The sequence below is a fragment of the Tasmannia lanceolata genome, unplaced genomic scaffold (assembly GCF_043159265.1).
Source record: "Tasmannia lanceolata isolate RefF3 unplaced genomic scaffold, GAP_Taslan_0.1 ptg000037l, whole genome shotgun sequence".
In the NCBI taxonomy this organism is placed as follows: Eukaryota; Viridiplantae; Streptophyta; class Magnoliopsida; order Canellales; family Winteraceae; genus Tasmannia; species Tasmannia lanceolata.
This window is the reverse complement of record NW_027518714.1, coordinates 14,330,427-14,350,611: the sequence shown is the minus strand read 5'-3', so window position 1 is coordinate 14,350,611 and position 20,185 is coordinate 14,330,427. Positions and strand designations below refer to the sequence as shown.

The window sequence follows — 20,185 nt, the reverse complement described above, 5'->3', positions numbered from 1 at the left end:
ATCTCATTCTCTAATTGCCCGTTTGTGAACGGCGCCGCATCGAGTTTTTTTTATTATTCAAGTTCTAGGGTTTCATCTAAGGTTTTGCATTATGTTAAGGTGCGTTGTGTCTAGAGAGTCCTTTGTCGATTAAAGCTACGCAAAATGGTTCTGTCATTTTTAACTTTGGTATTCAATGACTACGTCATCTCTACCAAAGAGGGGCATCTGTAGACACCCCATTTTGTTTTGTTTTAATCAACAAATAAATTAGTGTGTTAAATCCATGTGAGAACCCCCTCTATCATTGATTTATATGTTTTAGGTCATTAATATCTTGATCTGACTTTACGGATCATCAATCGGGACAAAATAAGCTAGGGTCACTTCATAGCCCGGACCCTGATTCCATTCCGAGACCCGATTTCCGTAAATCGTTAGATCAATGGCAGATCTTGACCTGGGTCTAACCATCCAAAACCACCTAACCTCTCCTCTCATCCTAACCATCCAAACCTCACCTAACCTCACCTAACCTCTCCTCTCATCCTAACCATCCAAACCTCACCTAACCTCACCTAACCTCACCTAACCTCACCTAACCTTACCTAACCCCACCTAACCTTACCTAACCTCATCCTCTCATCCTAACCATCCAAAACCACCTAACCTCACCTAACCTCCTATCCCATTCTCCTATAAATACCCTCTCATCCCACCATCCAGGAGAAGAAAAAGAACCCCTCTCTTAGAAAATTCATCCCTCTCCCTCATCTCTTCAAGGGTTCGGCCATCCTTGCCGGATCGGGTGATTTTATACGTTGGGTGATATATATCAAAAGCAGTCATTATCAAGCAAGGAATCATCTTCAAAGAATTAACATCAAAGAAAAATCAAACACAAAGTGGGTTTCCAAAGAGGTAGGCATTTATTTCAATTCTATGTAGGGTCTGTTTTCATACATATCTTTTACTTTAAAAGAAAAACCATGTTAGGAAGCATGTAGGGTCTGTTTTCCCCCTGGTTAGCCTCTGGTTAGACCCTGGTTGCACCCAGGTTCGCTGCTGGTTGCACCCAGGTTCGATCCTGGTTGCACCCTGGTTCCCCTGCTGGTTCGCACCCTGGTTCCCTGCTGGTTCGCACCCAGGTTCGCTGCTGGTTGCACCCAGGTTCCCTGCTGGTTGCACCCTGGTTCCCCTGCTGGTTCGCACCCTGGTTCCCTGCTGGTTCGCACCCTGGTGCACCCTGGTCCGCACCCTGGTTTGTACCCTGCTTCCTCCTAGTTAGACCATGGCTAGTCTCGGGTTTGCTCCTAACTTAGACCCGACTCACTTGACCCTAACCATTAACCCAATCCAACCAAGTAATATCCCAACACAATCCGAGTCGCATGTCTGAATCCATTTGGCCGAATCTCATAAGCCCGCCCATTTTGAATTCCCAAAATTCAAACCCTTGATGATTCCTATATGCTCAATTCTTTGATGCAAATTCCCAATTCCAAAATCCCATTGCTAAATCAATGTTTCTGAATCTCAAGTCCAATGCTCAAATACAAACCCGATTCCTGATCCAAATACCAATTCTGTTTTCCAAAATCCAAGTAACCTCCCCAGCGGAACTACGTGTGGCTTGATCCCCATCGCGGGGTACGTAGGCAATTTGGCACTCCCAAGTTCAGTCGCACCTTTCTCTATCTTTCTCATTCCCTCACACTATTTCATCATCTCTTCCATCCCTTTTTTCACTAACCTCGAGAATTTAAATCGATTTGTCTTGTGTCTTTCGGAACCGTTGGATCACGGTTTCCGTCGTAAGGACCCTTAGAGCCCAATTTAGGAGCACCGGTGTCGTGTCGTGTCCTAAGTTTTAGGGAGTCTTAGGTTTTAGGGAGTCCTAGAGTTAGGAGTCCAGCCTCATCACGGACGTTTGCTATGTATAGCAACCGTGCCATAGGTCTAGTTACACTAGTCACCCAATCTTTCCCTAAGACAAGCCTAGTAAACTAGGATGTAGGCAAACCTGCATTAGTCTAAGGGACCATTTGCATTTAGATGAGAATCATATAGCATCTTAGATGAAATCCTAAGATAATAAAATCCTCAACTTGAATTAAATAACTTCTCCTAAAACTGTTGAAACAGTCAATCCCGTCTAGGTCGGTGTCCTAGTTGAGTTAGGCATAAGTAGCTTAGCTTAGGTGCACCGAACTACGTCGACTCTGATCCCAGTAAGGCTTGGGTACGTAGGCAGCTTGGATGTCTGATGGCATACCACCCGCGAGTCGGCACCACAAACAAATTGTGGTGTTTTGTATATTAATTTTCTTGTAAATGCTTAATCAAATCACTTAGGATTTTCCATGAAATTAGAATTCTAGGAGAACTTTCACTTAGAATGAATCCAGACAAATTAATAAATCAAGATACACATCTAGGATTCACATTAAAATTAGATCATAGGATGCATGTCACTTAGTTCGCACATTAACATAGAGTTGAATGAGCCATTTAAAATAAATTTAAAAGAATTAGCTTTTGGAATCGAAGACCGATTATCGGGCAGGAATGGTGCATGTGGCGGATAACTCCCCATACCTTCCATTCTCGTAACCAGGTAGCGAGTCTAGATTTCTGGTTAATTACGGGTCCTAGATCCCACATCTAGGTGGCGACTCTGTCAGTCTCTTTCGTGTGGAATTCGGATTGCCTTAGTGATCCCAAGTTCACAGGAAAGATTAATTCAAATCAACATTAAAATGCACACGCCAATCGCGTGGGTACGAGAGACCAAGAGAGAGAGCGCGGCGGCTCGCGCCCCGCCCCTCTCGCGGGATTGGGTACCACAATACATAAGACTACCAATTACACTAGCATACCCTAGTTGAGAGATAGTCCTACCAGTATTAAGATACAACTTTATATTTGGGTCAAAAGGTGTTGAAATGGGTGAACATTCAAAATGGTTAAACTTTTTGAGAACTTTCTCAATATAATGTGATTGTGTTAGAATAAGACCATTATTCTGTCTTATGATTCTAATACCCAAAATCACATCAGCTTCACCCATATCTTTCATATCAAAGTTTTGAGAAAGATATGATTTAGTACTTTGAATGCTTTCAATATCGGTACTAAAAATTAACATGTCATCAACATATAAACAAATAACAACACCTTTGCCACCCTTAAATTTACTGTATATACATTTATCTGACTCATGTATCTTATAACCATTTGACACTAAGACTTTATCAAATCTTTTATGCCATTGTTTAGGGGCTTGCTTAAGCCCATACAAAGATTTGATAAGCTTACATACTTTATGCTCTTGGCCTGGCAGAATAAATCCCTCAGGTTGTTCCATATACACTTCTTCATCAAGTTCACCATTTAAGAATGCGGTTTTAACATCCATCTGGTGAATGTGAAGTTTGTATATGGAAGCAAGGGCAATCAACACTCTAATGGTAGAAATCCTAGCAACAGGTGCATATGTGTCAAAGAAATCAATACCGGGTTTTTGAGTAAACCCTTTGGCAACTAACCTTGCCTTAAACTTTTCTATGGTCCCATCTACTTTGATCTTCTTCTTGAAGATCCATTTGCATCCTATAGGTTTAGACCCAGGTGGTAGATCAACCAAAATCCAAGTTTTATTACCCATGATAGAATCCATTTCGTCATTAATTGCTTCTTTCCAAAAAGCAGCATCTTGTGACTTTATGGCTTCTCCATAGGTTTGAGGGTCACTTTCTATGCTAAAGTTTAACAAGATAGAACCTTGGAGTTTTTCCCTTGTCCCTTCTACCAGGTAGGTTACAAAGTCAGGGCCAAAACTCCTATCCCTTCTATCTCTTGAGCTTCTTCTTATTTTACTAGGTTGTACACTAGGTTCACCAACTTCTGTTTGTGATTCTAAATGATGATCTACAGAAGTTGTAGGTTCAATTTCTTTAGGAATTGAAGTGAACCTATTTTCATAGAAAAAGGCATCTCTAGATTCAATTATGGTATTGACATCTATAAAATCATTGGGTTCTATAACTAAGAACCTATAGGCCTTACTGTGACTAGCATATCCCAAAAAGATACACTCAATACCCTTTTCACCTAATTTCCTTAACTTAGGTTTAGGGACTTTAACTATAGATCTACAACCCCAAACTTTAAGGTAACTTAAGTTTGGTTTCCTTTTCTTCCACAATTCATAAGGGGTTATAAAAAGTGGGCCTAAAAAAGCGCCAATAAAGCGCCACTATGCGCCCTATAGCCCATTGCCCACGCCGCGCGCGCGCGTGCGCGTGCGCGTGTGCGAACGGTGCGTTGCACCGTCCCGCGGGTCCAACCATGGGTTCAACCCAATGTGCAATCAACAAGAGTTAGAAAAGGTAGTGCTTTATAAGCCCTTCTCTTTCTTTTCTCTCATCCGATGTGGAACTATCTTTTTCAACTACACTTCTACATCCTTTTGTAAAAGCAAATATTTCCAAGAAAACTTTTTCTTTTTCCCAAACGCTTTTGATAAAACATTTTCCAAAACACTAAAACATGTAATATACATGATTTTAAAAATGCAAAATCATTAACAGTAATAACTTTGCAAGGAAGACTTCGGATATCTTGCCCAAGTTTGTTTCGAGGCTTTCGGTGATAGGGTTAAATATTGGCACCTTCGATGAGCCAAATAGGATGGTCAGATATGGTTACAATTTGGAAAATCCCCTCCGTCTCGTTGTTCAAAACCTTTTGGTGACTGTCCCACCGGTGACTCCACAATAGAGCTATACATCGCAGCCCACAACGTAATAATATCTCACGCTACTGCAGCAGATATTTACAACAAGACATATAAGGTATACAATATTCTGCAAATATGTGTTATTTGAAAATAAGAAATAACAGAATTTACGCTCCCCTGTAATGTGAATTGACGCTCCCATTTGCGAATAAGAAATATTCTACAATACCATCGCTCCCCTTGTAGGATAATTCGATTCCCTTTAACATGAATTGACACCAAAAGCGATCAAGTCTGCCACATACCCTCTTTTAACCGGCCCCATATCAGATATAGTGAGCCGGACCACAAAATTCCTTGGTCCCTAGCAAATCCTATATGTGTGTGTGTGATCCTATATAGGGCTGCAACCTATATAGGGCTGCAACTCGGGTCATGTGGGTCGGGTTTTGAAGAACCCAACTCTACCCGAGAAATATCTCGGGTCGGGTTTTTTTCCGGAAAACCCATGATTCCTAAACCCGGCCCTACCGATGATAAATCTCGGGTCGGGTTTTTTTACATTGACGCAATTTTTTAAGGAAAACTCTTGTTTTGCAAGGCAACTCAAATCATAAAAGTAGAAAAACTCAAGCACGGCAAACTCTTTAGTGCAATAACAAATACTAGTCCAAAGAGAATAAATTGATACATTACCAAATGAAAATGATTATACTCATATGAGATAAACAACAAACTATTTAGTTCATTAACTATGTAGTTGGAACTTGAAACCGTAGAGCTAAAGGGGGGAAATGAACAGCAGATGGAAAGAGTCCCTGTGATACGCGCATGCACGAATTTTACTTTTAAGTTATCACTTTTAAAGTAACAAAGTTTTAGAAAAAAATACATACTACAACTTAAGTAACTCGGGTCGGGTCGGACCCCTTTAAACCCAGCTCGACCCAAGATTCATGCGGGCTTTTGGATCGTAGACCCGGCTCGACCCAAAACTCGAGAAACATGAACCCAACCCAAGCTATTTTTCGGGTCGGGTCGATGCGGGTCGGGTAAAACCCGACCCAAGTTGCAGCCCTAATCCTATAGATGATTATATACACATGATTTAAAGAAAACAATGAGAAACATCTAATTTTTAGCATCTTTATTGATCAAGGTGAAACAAGGAGACTCTATTGGGATTGTGATTCACTGCTACTGGTATGAACCACTTAGAAATATCCCAACAGATCGTGCAGCTGCTCAACGAGATCTAGCTTTCGACAGTCCATGGTAAGCTCATGAAGTACCCAAAGAGGTAAAAATGTACTGAATTGTATGTTCTTTCATCTGTATGCACCCATTTAAACTGTGAAACTAGGTTCATTTTTTGTAATGTATTTTTTTCCTATGACAGCTGAACTGAAATGGTCGCTCGACTGAACTGAAATTTCATGTAAATGTTGTCATTGCAGGATTTTGGATCCTATAATGTATGGTGATTATCCTCCTGAAATGCGTGAGATTTTGGGTTCAAGGTTACCCACATTTTCATCAGAGGCTAGGCGAAAGTTACAGAATAAGTTGGATTTTATCAGTATTAACCATTACTCGACCCTCTACGTCAAAGATTGTATGTTTTCCCCATGCGAATCAAACACTTCTGTAGTCGAAATGTTCCCGTTGAGTACAGGAGAAAGAGATGGAATCCCGATCGGAACTCCGGTAAATGTTTCAAATTTCAACTTAAGAAAAAAAAACACATGGGCTAGTTCAGGTATGCTTTAGCCCATGCTTGTTTTGGATATTGCGAATCGATTCTAAGCCCAAAATCGATTCTTGGCAAAATTGGGCATTTGGTTCACAATTGTAGAATCTATTTTGGTCTCAAATTGATTCTTGATTCCAACAAAAAAAAAAAACACATCTTGCTGGGAAGTAAATTCTATTTGAGTCCAAAATCAATTCCACCCAAAAAAAATAAAAGTCCAGGTTCATGAAGAATCGGTTTTGGGCTTAAAATTGATTCTCAAGTCTAAAACAAATAGGGCCTTAGGGCATGGTCGGTGAGGCTTCTTATTCTCTCCCGACTATATGGGTAGAAACGGGATAATGAGAATCTTTTGAAGCCATTTAGAAGTGGAAAATCGAGAAATTGACTTTGGTGGGATTGCCAAGGGCATCTTTTTGCTCATTTTTGACCTTTTTCATTCAACCCATAAAAATGCTGAGGAAGAAGAAAGAAGAAAAAACCATTTAAATGCCATGATTATTTTCTTGCAGACAGCAATGCCAAACTTCTATGTGGTTCCAAGTGGTATGGAAAAGGTCGTGATGTACATGATGGAAAGATACAACAATACACCAATGTATATCACAGAAAATGGTAAGATCGATACATACATACAATGGGATTTGCTTGTCTCCATTCACGAGGTGGCTGGTCTGACATGCGACAGACCAGCTGCGAAATGCCTTTGGCGATGGACCCTAGCAATTCCCACATATAATAGATAGATAAATAACCAGATAGGGATTTACTAGCGTCCATTGCAAAGGCATTTTCACAGATGGTTTGTTGCATGTGAAAGAAGCCACCTCGTGAATGAAAGCAAAATCTCTGCTCAAAAGTGAGCCAATGTGGCTGCACTCACATGCACAATCATATTTTGATATTTGCACAAACCAGCTGTCTTTTCTTCTTTAGTTGGGAAATGTAATAACCTTTTGATTGCGCGGAAGTATAAAAAATATGGTTGTGCTGATATCATTTCCCATATAATATAAATGTCCCTCATTTTTTACAAACTTCACTTGCAGGGTATGCACAAGAAAGCAATCCAGATGTTCCCATGAAAGACTTTCTCAATGACACGCAAAGAGTAGAATACCTACGCTCTTACTTGGCTTCCCTATATGTTGGCATGAGGTATTTCATCATAAATTAATACATATGCACATCTTTTTTAACTTTTGCCTTCAAAAACATAAGGATAATTTCCTAATAAGATTGGATAATGATTGGATCTAGACGGTCCACAGAAGCGCTAGTTCTGTTGGGCCCAGTATTCCAATTAATAAGGAGGTCCAATGGGCAGAAGATGATGCTCCAAGCCCATGGATTATTATTGGTTTGGACAGTACAGGCCCATTGACACCGACCTCTATATGTTACTCATATAGTCATATACACATGTATCATATATATCCTTGTAATTGTGTCAATTTTTTTGCATGAATTAGCATCTAGCATGTATGTAGTTGCAGGCAAGGTGCTGATGTGAGGGGTTACTTCGTATGGTCTATCATTGACAGTTTTGAATGGATCTATGGTTATACAAAGCGGTTTGGGCTTCACTACGTAGATTACGATACTTTGGAGAGGGTTCCAAAACTATCTGTTCGATGGTACAAACAATTTCTCCATGGTTCGTAAAGGCCCTGCAAGCATGTAAATAGTACAGTGATATTACTTACGTAGGGAATATGATTTATATTTTGTTGTCACCATTTCAATTCTTTAGTGCATGGTCCTACATTGTACCCTATCTTGTCCCTATACAAGTTTGTATCGTGTTCTGCTTTTCTATTTTCGTCATGTATTGTATTGTATGATACGCAAGGATGGATATAAATAATTTTTACTTTATTTGTTTGAAGTTATGTTCTCCATCTTTCCATGCCTGTACCGGTTTGGATATATGGATTTTATAATCCAGGATTGTAAAACCTTTATTTTATATGCTAAACCTACAATTTCATGATTGTAAAATCCAGAGTTTAGCTCATAAAACCCATGTTTTAGCTTGTAAAATCCAGAATTTAGCTTATAAAAACCATGTTTTAGCTTCTAGGATTATAAAATACTTGTATCCAAATGGCAACGTTGCTCAATTCAATGTGAAGCTAGCATGGTTTTAAATTTCGACCACCGAAAACGAAATTGGCAATACCCGGAACGGTACCGGATTACGGCCGAAATTTTCCACATCTCGTCCGAAATTTTGATTTTTCTGAAATTTCGTCCTAAATTTAAGGAAATCCAAAAATCTCGATATCTTTAATTGTATAGTATTTTCCTGAAATTTCAACCGACTTTGATTTTTCTGAAATTTCGGCCTAAATTTGGTATAAAATAAAATATTTTTTTTAATGGTGTATTGGATTTCGGCCGAAACACATACCGAAACCGAAATTTAAAACCACGGAAGCTAGTGGTGGGGTCCCGTTCATGGTGGGTCCCGCATTTAGACAATGCATACACGTGGTTTTGTACAATATTACCAGCAAACTGTATTTTGATGATCGCACTGCTCACTTTATTAAAAGTACGGTATGACCCGCACAATAGGATGATCCAAACCGTCCACTAGATGGGCTACATCCTAAATAGGTTGTGCGCGCCCCAAAAATCATTTCCATAGGTTGATCCTAACCCTCTGATCTGTAGGGGGACTGATCAGAGGGTTAGGATCATCCTATGGAAATGACTATTGGGGCACAACCTAATTATGGCCCATCTAATGGACGGTTTGGATCATCCTATGGTGCGAGCCATACCGTACTTTTAATAAAGTGAGGAGTGTGATCATCAAAATACAGTAGTGCTGATAACATTTCCCTAGAAATATACCGAGTAAGAAGCTCAAGAGCCAACATAGGAAGATTGGATACCGTACATTTCGGGGATAGGGATGGCATTACCAATGTTTTATCAAAGCTAGCGCGTAATTTACAAAAAGTGGTTGGAAACGGTTATTTTTGGCGGGCATTGCCAGAGCAATTCCTCTTGCAACTCAAGGAAGAAAAAAACCCAAGATCCTAATTTCTCTGGGCAAGGGCAAAAATTCCAAAACCACAATCTCTCTCTCTCTCTGGTTTGTCCTTGTCGATTGTTTCACGCTGAAATTCCAATAGAGATGAACGATCTTCTCTCGGTATTCTTGCATTTCCTATTTTCTTATCTCCATTTTCAGCTAAATTTCATGAATTGTTTTTACTAATGAATGTCGTGTGTGCAGCATGTTTTAGAGAATGTTTCATACGTTTATTGTAAAAGTCAGAAAGATTAAGCCTCTTATTTAATTCGATTTTCTTTTCTTTTTGGTTAGAAGGGTTTGGGGAAAGGATTAGCTGAAATTTTGTGAATTTTAGTTTTTTTCTTATGAGCATTTTGTTTGGTTAGGAATTTTTAGGTATTTGTGATGGTAATTTGAATTCAATATACAAGAAATTTTTTATAATTTCCAAAGATTTTGATCTTCTATTGATTTGGGGTTTGAATTTTCATTCAATAGCAAATTGTAAATGAAAGGAACTAGCTTTTCTGGGAAAGGAGGAGACCTTTTGTATAGAAAAAAACATATATTTTCGTTATATTTTATTTGGGAATTGTCTTGTTCTTTTTAAATCTCAGTTTTGTGTGAAAAACGTTTGCAACTTTAGGGAATTCCATTGTTAACGCATGACAAATGATAATGCAAACATATCGAGCTTCTCTCTGATTTTTTTTTTTTTTTTTTTTATAATGCTAAAGTATTCTTTTTTCAACATTCACTCTATTTTATTACTCAATGAATTGTTTATTGTTGTGCAGATTTCCGAAATCTAGTTTCTTTTTCATAATCCTAAATGAACAAGGCAGAAATGTTTTCAAGACTTAAGGTCAAGGGTTCAATACCACCAAGTGAAGAAGAAATTGAGTTTAAATTTCAGAAGTTGATGTGAATAAAGTTGATTAAATTTTGGTAGTTTTTAGGTCTTCAGTGAAAATTTACGAGAAATCTCGTAGGCTCTCTCCTACACGTTGCATTAGAGAACTAGGCGTCCAAAAAGTAGAAGAGTGTAAAAATCCTCCTACATAATTATTTTCAGTTCATTTGGATATCATCATTGTTGGGAAAGTTGCCTTATTTCCCACCCACCGAGTGTGGATTCGGTGGGAAGGCAAGATTCAAAATTAGAAATTGCTTTTTAGGGTTTTTTGTAAACCTGGAATATATAAAAGAGACGGTATTCTCTTTGGCTTTACAAAAAGTGCAGTAAAAACAAAATAAAGAGAGAGAGAGAGAGAGAGAGAGAGAGAGAGAGAAGAGAGTGGGTTTTTCTTGGGTTCCTTTGGAGCTTTCTCTTGGGGTTTTTTTCTTGGGTTTTCTCTTGTGGGTTTCTCTCATGTTACTCTTGGGTACGGTCTTGGGTTTGAGAGAAGCAAGGAAAGAGTTGCGGGTTTTGGGTTAAATCCATTGTAATTCTTGTATTTTGTTTTTCTCATAGTGGAAGATCGTGTTTCTCGCCCGTGGAGTAGGCTTGGCCGAACCACGTAAAATCTTGGTGTTCATCTTGTGGCTTGCTTGTGTTTATTTTACTTTTCGTTTAATTTGTGCACGATCGGATTGGATTGCCCGGCGGATTTTCCTCAACAATCATAATCATGGTTCAATGTCCAGGACATCTTATTTTTCAAGCCATTTAGCCAAATAAATCTACTGCATAGTTGCACTTCTAGGTATCAGAACAGTGGACTCAGTTCCAGTTAAGAAGTTCGTCAAGTTTCCATGGTATGTAAATTGATTCATCAATAGCCACATGAGGAAATTCAGTCACATTTGATCTATAATTTCTTCATTCTATTTCTTTTTCGAGTTTCATTCATTCCATCCTAGCCTCTAAGGTTGTTATGGTTGCCTGTCCATTGAATCTATAGATAGAAGGCAACTATAAATGGAGGATCTCTAGGTAGAATTCATCAGACCCAGATTGTTGAATGATCCATTTAAAAGATACTATGATGGTTCCAATGCTTTATATATTTATCTTGTCTGTGATTCAGTAATCTCAAATATTCCCTTTTTTTATCAATTATGTAAGAGTTAGATCCTTCTGAATCAGCATTACATCCAAGCCCCAATGCTTTATAACTCACAGAACTTCTTTGTAGTGGCTCCATTCCATGTCTCATCTCATCACACATAATGCATAGCAATTCTATCAAATGGTCAACCGAATTTTTACTCAACCCTGTATAATTACTAATTAGAATTGTTACTTTTTTAATGAAGGAAAAACGATTGAATGGGAGAAGCTTTTTTTTCTTTTGTCTTCTTGTGGAATAACTGATATAAATGAATTTTTTCTCTTTTTTTCTTTATTTTCGAAAAATATGAAGTTTACATATCAGGATTAATAATAAAACGATAATGCCCATTGACATAAGTTCCATACGAATACATGCTTAGCATCAAACGCATTATTAATCATGGTGATTACAGTCATAGATGTAGCAAAGGTTTCCATCATTTCCACAAATAACTAATTTTTTTCCCATCTCCTTCCTGTTTCTTTCTCTGTGGCTGCAGCATTCCTTTGAAATGGCCAGAGGTCATCCTTCCCGGGATGGAGATATTGACTTAGAAAATGGATTTTCACCTGATGCTACAGATACAAGAATGGAGGGATTTTTCAGAAAGGTTACTCTTCCATTAGTTACTTCCTTTTATATTTTTCCTATGCGGTTACAAGTCAAGCATGTCGCAGTTCCACAAGAGATCATCCTTTGGAAAGAATGCCCATTTTATTTAGACCTACTATTATTTTAATAAAAAAATGTAAAATTAAATAAAATAGAATTTATTATAAAGACAAAATAATTTACAACCAACAATGATGGGAATGCAAAAGGATTATAGGGAATACATGTTTCTTTCAATTAATTTTATTTAGCAAATGGTAAAACTACTCTGCCAATTTTGTAACTTTGGGCTAGTTATGCATTCATTTTATGCTTAATAATGCTAGTAATGCATTCCTTTGTAAATCATCATTGTAATTAACTGAAATTCTACACTTGTAGGTGAGAGAGATAGAAAAACAAATTGATGCAATCACAAAACTTCTACATAAGCTTCAGGTACATATGCATATTCTGGTTACTTTTAATCTGTTTCTACCGCTTTCAAAGTTTATTTTCGTTATATACCTTTATCACCCTCTCACTTGCTATTTTAACTCAGGCTGCAAATGAGGAGTCACATTCTGTAACAAAAGCCTCAGCCATGAAAGGTGAGTCAACAAGCTGCACTCCATCTTCTGCTCTTAATACTCATGACACTTAATGCCAAACAAAGGATTTCGTTCATCGTGCTACTTTTTACTTCATCTAACAGATACTATTATCACTTTCAGCCATCAAAATTCGAATGGAGAAGGACATCGACGAAGTTGGAAAAATTGGTGTGAAGATCAAAAGGACCCTCGAAGAAGTTGACAGAGATGTAAGTCATTTATCTTTCATAAATAACCTGATCTGCACTTGTTCATTTTTAGTCCTGCATGAGAATACACTTTGGCTGCTGAGAATTCTCTGTTATTGTTTCAAGTAAACTACATTCGCAAATTTTGAATTTCTTTGGGTTCATCTAAATATGAGATCAAATAAGTATGTATATACCTCTTCACATTATAAATAGCGTCTTATATTGCTACTGTAATTCGCAGAATTTGGACAACAGACAGAAACCAGGATGTGAGAAGGGGACGGGTATCGATCGGTCAAGAATGGCAATGACTGTGTAAGTAAATATGTGTCATTATCAATTTTCTGAGGCATGGAGAGGATGCTGCAGAAGCATTAGTATATGCTTCAGAAAAATGTTATGGAATAATTATAATATATCATACTAGTAGGATCTCTCCAAAACAAAACTAAGCGTCAAAGTCAACTTCCTGCATTTTTTTCACATGTATTTAAAATTGCTTAGAATTACAAATGAAAATTTTATACCCTAATTTTTGGATTCATCTATTTGTCAAATACTGAATAATATCTGGAAATATGTATGATTTATGTTTTCAATCCATTTCTTTTGATGCAGGGCACTAAAAAAGAAGTTGAAGGAGCGGATGTCTGAATTCCAGGTAATTCATTATCAACTTGTCCATAACAGAATCTATTACATAATTTGATAAAATGTGTTTGACCTGTTTTTATTATTTGTCTCATTTGCAGACTCTGAGGCAAAACATCCAAGACGAGTATCGTGAGGTTGTTGAGAGAAGAGTATTTACAGGTATTCTCATCTGAAGATAAAAAATGAGTACTTATAAAACCATCCTTTCACATTATGATTATTAAGGGCTCTCATTTGCATGCCAAAAGTGATAAGATTATAACCCATGTCTTGCATTTTTTTTGCTTCCATCTGAGCAGTGACAGGAACACGGGCTGATGAAGAGGTAGACTACTCTATATTCAAGTTAATCCTTAATTCATCCATTCTCCATTCCAGTTCCTTAGATGCCACTGAGTATTAATTTCTTTAAGTTTCTTGTATTTCTTCTATGCTGGTTTGTATTTCTTCAAAATAATATGGTGTCATACCAAATAATTCTAACTTGTTTTACTGTAACTACGTTGCAGACAATCGACCACTTGATAGAGACAGGAAACAGTGAACAGATCTTTGAGAAGGCAATTCAAGGGTATGGTCGAGGTCAGGTAATTACACTAGTATGCTTTTCAAACCCAAAACCAAGAAAGCTTAGGCCACGTTTGGTAGCCATGAAATGTTTTCATCGAATCTTAGCTTACAAAGTGTTGAGAAAGGGGTAGGGAATGTGGGAGAGGGAGAGAATTGAGACGCCATGAGTGAGGATGTGGTGTGAAGTGGCTGACAAATAAGGTAAAGATTTTTGTTTTCCTTATTTTTCAGCTACTTTGCACCATATCTTCAATCATGTACTCTCAATTCTCTCCCTCTCCCACCCTCGTTGACTCTTTCCCACTACTTGATAAACTAATATTCAGTAGAAAAAACTTTCATGGCTGCCAAGCATTGCCATAGTTTTATTGTTCTCTCACCCGTTAAATTCTGCAGATTATGGACACATTAGCAGAGATTCAAGAGCGATGTGATACAGTGAAGGAGATAGAGAAAAAGCTTTATGATCTGCAGCAGGTATCTTGCAATAGAAATATCCTCACCATGTTTGGTCTACAAGACCAACAACACTCCAAAATCTTATGAAACGTGTGTTTGTGGCAGATGTTCTTGGATATGTCAGTGTTAGTTGAGGCACAAGGAGACCTGTTCGATGACATTGAAGCTCAGGTTTAGTACACACCACACTCTAAAGTTGGACAATTATAATTTCTCTGATAAATGTCCTTTTATCTGAACAAGAGAACCTCGGGCATCTTGATGTGCGTAAAAAGAGATTCTTAAACCAGACCAAACAGGCCAGACTGGCCAGAATCAGACATGGTTTGATCTTGTTTGATCAAGCCACCTTCGGCCCTGTTCATCTTGGATTTTGAGAATTTATTTTGAGTCCAAGACTGATTTTGAGTCCAATGATCAGTTTTGGCCCCAAAATCAATTCCCAAAATTAAAAAACGAAAAGGGCCTTCAGTTTTTGGAAATTGATCAAACCAGCTGGTTTTTTACTGCTTGAACCCAATGGTTCTTGCAAACGCCAAAAGCCCCAGAGGTCCCACGTAGTCCCATACCCAAGAAGGCCCCCACTAAGGACCGTATAACATCTTTGTGGTGGCTTTTGTTAGGGGTTCCAGGCGAAATCAAATATCCCACATCAGAAAAGTGAATGAATGTAGAAGGGCTTATAAGGACTTGGGCACCCTCCCCTTAACACCTAACTTTTAAGGATGAGTTCTACCCTAGTCCCAACAAGTAGTATCAAAGCTGGGGTGTGATAATTCCATTGTACCCTTGAGTACCAAGAAAATCCCTTGGGGAAGATGGTTCCATGCAAAAGCAATATCCCACATCGGAAAAGTGAATGGATGTGGAAGGGCTTATATGGACTTGGGCGCCCTCCCTTAACATCTAGGGGTGAATTTCTACTCGGGTCCCAACAGCTTCACTCTGGCCTTTTCTTTTTTGCCAGGTAGACCTTTCCACTAGTCACCCGGCTGCCCTTTCCATGACTCCACCAGAGCTGATACCAAACTTCAGGTATCTAACCAATATATCAAAAGCCCAGAGCTGATTGAATGTGTTAGGCTAGGCCCTTTAAACCTGTCCCACACCAGGCTGGTTCCTATCTAGTTTCGTACCTGGCAAAGCTCCCATCTTGGACTTAACAAACACCCCCCCACCGCACACCCACGCACCACCACTCCATTCTCCTACTGGAAAAAAATTCTGTCAGAAGCTATAGGTAATGAAATGTCGCACCTGCTATTTCTGATATTATGCTGATTGCTCAGGTCTCTAAAGCGGTAGATCACGTCCATTCGGCAACAAAAGTACTTCAGAAAGGGAAGAAGTTGCAGAGGAACACACGGAAATATATGTGCATCGGTATCATCCTACTACTCATTTTAGTCGTCGCCCTCACTACAGTGATGAAGGGGCTTTGGCATAACAAGCTGTAAAGAAAGACCATTCCTATCTAAACTGTACCTAGCAATGGAGAAAAATGGTATCCCCATTCCAATAATCGCACTCCTCTCTTCATTTCCACTTTGTAATTGGCAATCTCCCTTGGATGTAATTTACAAATTCTCACTGTTGTATCCATGTATAAAATTAAATGCCAAAGCAATTGCTTTACCTCATAGTAAATGAAGCAGGTGAAAAGAAAGAACATTATTCTGCTGCAAAATGGTGACTGCTGTTTTATTTGCAACTCATCTACATTTCCCCCACTTTCTTGCCTGTTCATTTGAGATTATGACAACCGATTACAAGTCCAAAACCTATTATTGCACTCAAAATTACATTTAAATTTGAGTCCAATAATAGGTTTAGAGATGACAATCGGTTGTCATAATCTGAAACAAACAGGGTTTGGATTTTGAGAACCGATTGTGAGTCTAAAAGTGATTATTGGACTCAAATTTATGTTTGATTTTTAGTCCACTCTCAGTATCTAGTAGCGGGGTCTGTGTGATAAGTGGGCCCTCACATATTTGTTAGATTGAATTTGTGGTGCATATCTTATACATTAGATGATCCATTCTTGGGTCCACATAGGTTTGAGATTGTAACAACCGATTGGGAGCCCCAAACCTATTCTTGGACTCAAAATTACGTTGTTACCCTTAATGGAAATAAACTGATTTCAAATCACTACACACTTTATGCATCAAATTTTTGAGCCGTTAGTAGGAGACTCCTTTTTAAATTTCTTTCTCAGGCCAACTGATTTTCAATTTCTACAAAGGCCTCTTCTAATGGTGGGACCCCTTACAAGAAAGCTGATATTGAATCACTCCACACTCTCTCAGCTAGAAAAATGCACCTCCATGAATCAATTACTCCAAATCCACGCCCAAATGATCACCACCGGCCTCTTCCTTCACACTTTCAGTGCTAGCAATCTAATCGCCTTTTGCGCATTATCGGATTCTGGAAACATCGATTACGCACACACCCTTTTTCACCAAATAACAAATCCAAACTTATTCATATATAACACCATGATTAGAGGTTCTTCTCAGAGCCCATGTCCGAAAAATTCCATCTTTTTTTATACCCAAATGTTAATTCATGGAATTTCTCCTGATAATTATACGTACCCATTTGTTCTCAAGGCTTGTTCTAGGTTGCGAGCACTCGAATTGGGTAAAACAATTCATGGGATGTTGGTAAAGGTTGCTCTTGATTCAGATTCATTTATTCGAAGTTCACTAATTAATATGTATACTAATTGTGGCTTAATTGATTACGCACGCCAACTGTTTGATAAAATGTTCGACTTTAATATTGTCTCATGTAATGCAATGATTAGTGGTTATTTGAAGGTTGGGGATTTGGGTTCTGCGAAGTGGCTGTTTGATGAAATGCCGGAGAGAGATTTGGTTTCATGGAGCACTGTGATTGCAGGTTGCGTGCAGTTTGAGGATTCAAGAAAGGCGCTAGAGCTATTTAATGAGATGTGGGCTTTGGGGATTAGTGCAGATGAAGTAACCCTTGCAAGTTTGCTTTCAGCTTGTGCCCAGTTGGGAGCTCTTGATAGAGGGAAGTGGTTCCATGCTTACATATATAGGTCTTGTGTGAAGTTAGATGTGGTCCTTAGTACATCCCTTATAGATATGTATTCTAAGTGTGGTGGGATCGAGGTTGCCCTGGGAGTTTTTCATTTGATGCCTAATAAAGATACACTTGCGTGGAATGCGATCATCACTGGCCTCGCTGTGAATGGATTTGGGGAGAGATCTTTGGGGGTGTTTATGGAGATGCAGAGCGAGGGCCAGAGGCCTGATGATGTGACTTTCATCGGTGTGTTATGTGCATGTAGCCATGCTGGTTTGTTGGATGAAGGGTTGAGGTACTTTGAGTGTATGACTAGAGTTTATAAGATTAATCCTAGAGTGGAGCACTATGGGTGCATGGTTGATCTACTTGGCCGTGCCGGGCGGCTAAAGGATGCACAGGATTTTATAAGTAAAATGCCTTTCGAGCCTAACGCAGCGATTTGGGGGGCATTATTAGGTGGGTGCTTGATCCATGGAAATATTGAATTGGGCGAGCATGTGGGAAGGCTCCTTATTGAGTTGGAGCCTCATCACAGCGGCCGTTATGTTGTTTTGTCCAACCTTTATGCCAATGCTAATAGGTGGGATGATGCGAAGAATGTAAGAGAGATGATGAAAGAGAGAGGGGTACAAAAGATACCTGGAAGGAGTAAGATTGAAGCTAAAGGCAGAATTCATGAGTTTGTCATGGGAGACAGATCACATCCTCAAACAAAAGAGATATATCTCATGCTGGATGAGATGGCAAAACGGCTGGTGCTCGCCGGGTATGTGGCGGATACTTCGAAGGTGTTGTTTAACTTAGATGAAGAAGATAAGGAGAATGCTCTTGGGTTTCATAGTGAGAAGCTGGCTATTGCTTTTGGGTTGATTAATCTCGGTCCAAATGTGCCGATTAGAATAGTGAAAAACTTGAGAGTATGTGTGGATTGTCATTCCGTGACAAAGCTAATCTCTAAGATTTACAGTCGTAAAATCATTGTGAGAGATCGATGTCGTTTCCATCATTTTGAAGAAGGATACTGCTCTTGCAAGGACTACTGGTGACCTTACTCCAGAACGCTTTTTGCCAGTGATTGAGGACAGATTATTGTGGACCTGATTTGAGGCATAATTCGATGTATAGAAACTCAGAGTGCAACTTGGGTCTGGTTGAGATTTTGCTAAACAAATGAATTGGGATCAACCCGAGATAAATGAATTGGAATCAACCTGAACACCCGATTTTATGGTAAAAGCTCAACCTGAATTCCCAAAAATCGACCTGAGTTGCACCCTTAGAAAATTGATTGGCCAAGCACAAGAAAAGCAGCCATTCTTTATTCAATACTAGAAAATTGTGTTTTAACAGCTACTGTAAATTTGCAGCCTTTCAATATTTTTATTAGAACTCTTCAGCGTAAATCTTCTAGTGTTTTATTAGCAAGCATAAGCTGTTTTCTGTTGCATGATTTAATCTACGAAAGAGAAAGCAAACACATAATGAAGAGTGTCGCATAAACTCTCTTCCTTTGCCTCACATGAATCTTAGCTCTATGCCTACTGTTAAAAAAAAACACTTTAGAAAATCCCATGTGCATGCTGTGATATACCACTTTTTTTACCCCATAAATTTATACTGAGGCCCAGGGTGGACTCGATGATTTTATTAGATAAATCCAAAGGACAAGCCCAAACAGGCTCACAAGATACAATTCTAAAGCTTACATAAAAACAAGAAACACTATGTTGGCCAGCTATCTCCAAGCAATAAAATTATGATCTTGTGCCAGAAATGTTAGGCAAATAGAGTCAGACCATAGAGTCAATGGTTCTCTTGTTCCCTTATTTTCTGAGGTCCGTGATCCAGTGAATAACCTATTTTCCTGAAGTTTGTGATTCAATGAATAAGTATATGCATCATCAAATCATTATCATACTTTATCCCCTAAAATTTTCCCGTCAAAATATCCCCTCGGCAATAAAAAAAATTCTCTATGTGGCAGATTTATAATTTCTAAATATGTAAGGAATCAATACATCAATTACCTCAATGTGAGAAGTAGTAGCCCAAAAGGCTGGAATCATAAAAGTTAAGAGAAAATTGGTTAGAAAACAGTAGGTGGATTATTGGAAAAGGCAGTATCTCTTTCTAGTATGATAAATGGTATGGCAGGAGACCCTTAATCGAGGAGGTCCCATGATATTGATAAATACTTAAAAGTTAATGAAATATTAAATGAAGAGGGTCGTTGAAAATGGGACAAAATCTCTAACTGCAGCTCCGTATGGTTGCCGGAATTTTTTTGGTTCTTGGTATTTTTGTGGAACAAAAAACTTCATGGGAGATTGGTGGGAAAAAAAAAACTCTCTTGAAATATCCCGGTAAAATGGAAATCCCATGTTTGGTTGACCGGACCATGGTGGGAAAAAATGCTTTGTTCGGCTGCTTGAACTGTTGGGAAGGAAAAAAATTCTTCTGCAAGCTTATTTTTTGTTCCTGGGAG

The 20,185-nt window shown here is 38.6% G+C and overlaps 2 protein-coding genes and 1 pseudogene across 2 annotated transcripts; all 3 read left to right on the top strand.

Annotated features, from left to right (window-relative positions):
• Positions 1-696: 696 nt before the first annotated feature.
• Positions 697-8,323, top strand: LOC143861258 (beta-glucosidase 18-like; the record flags this gene model as incomplete). Its single annotated transcript, XM_077372203.1, has 6 exons — positions 697-900; positions 5,880-5,995; positions 6,178-6,427; positions 6,986-7,088; positions 7,523-7,631; positions 7,964-8,323. Coding segments are annotated over 6 exons (957 nt in total), but the record flags the coding sequence as incomplete, so codon positions are not given.
• A 1,182-nt stretch (positions 8,324-9,505) lies between these two features.
• LOC143862089 (syntaxin-132-like) lies at positions 9,506-16,311 on the top strand. Its single transcript, XM_077373087.1, has 13 exons — positions 9,506-9,639; positions 12,058-12,168; positions 12,552-12,608; positions 12,712-12,760; positions 12,884-12,972; positions 13,196-13,269; positions 13,573-13,615; positions 13,707-13,767; positions 13,908-13,933; positions 14,118-14,195; positions 14,575-14,655; positions 14,743-14,808; positions 15,927-16,311. The coding sequence occupies exons 1-13, from the start codon at positions 9,622-9,624 to the stop codon at positions 16,092-16,094; spliced, it is 921 nt and encodes a 306-aa protein (XP_077229202.1). The 5' UTR covers positions 9,506-9,621; the 3' UTR covers positions 16,095-16,311.
• Positions 16,312-16,828: 517 nt separating this feature from the next.
• On the top strand, positions 16,829-19,163 carry LOC143861788 (pentatricopeptide repeat-containing protein At5g48910 pseudogene; annotated as a pseudogene).
• The last annotated feature ends 1,022 nt before the right edge of the window (positions 19,164-20,185 follow it).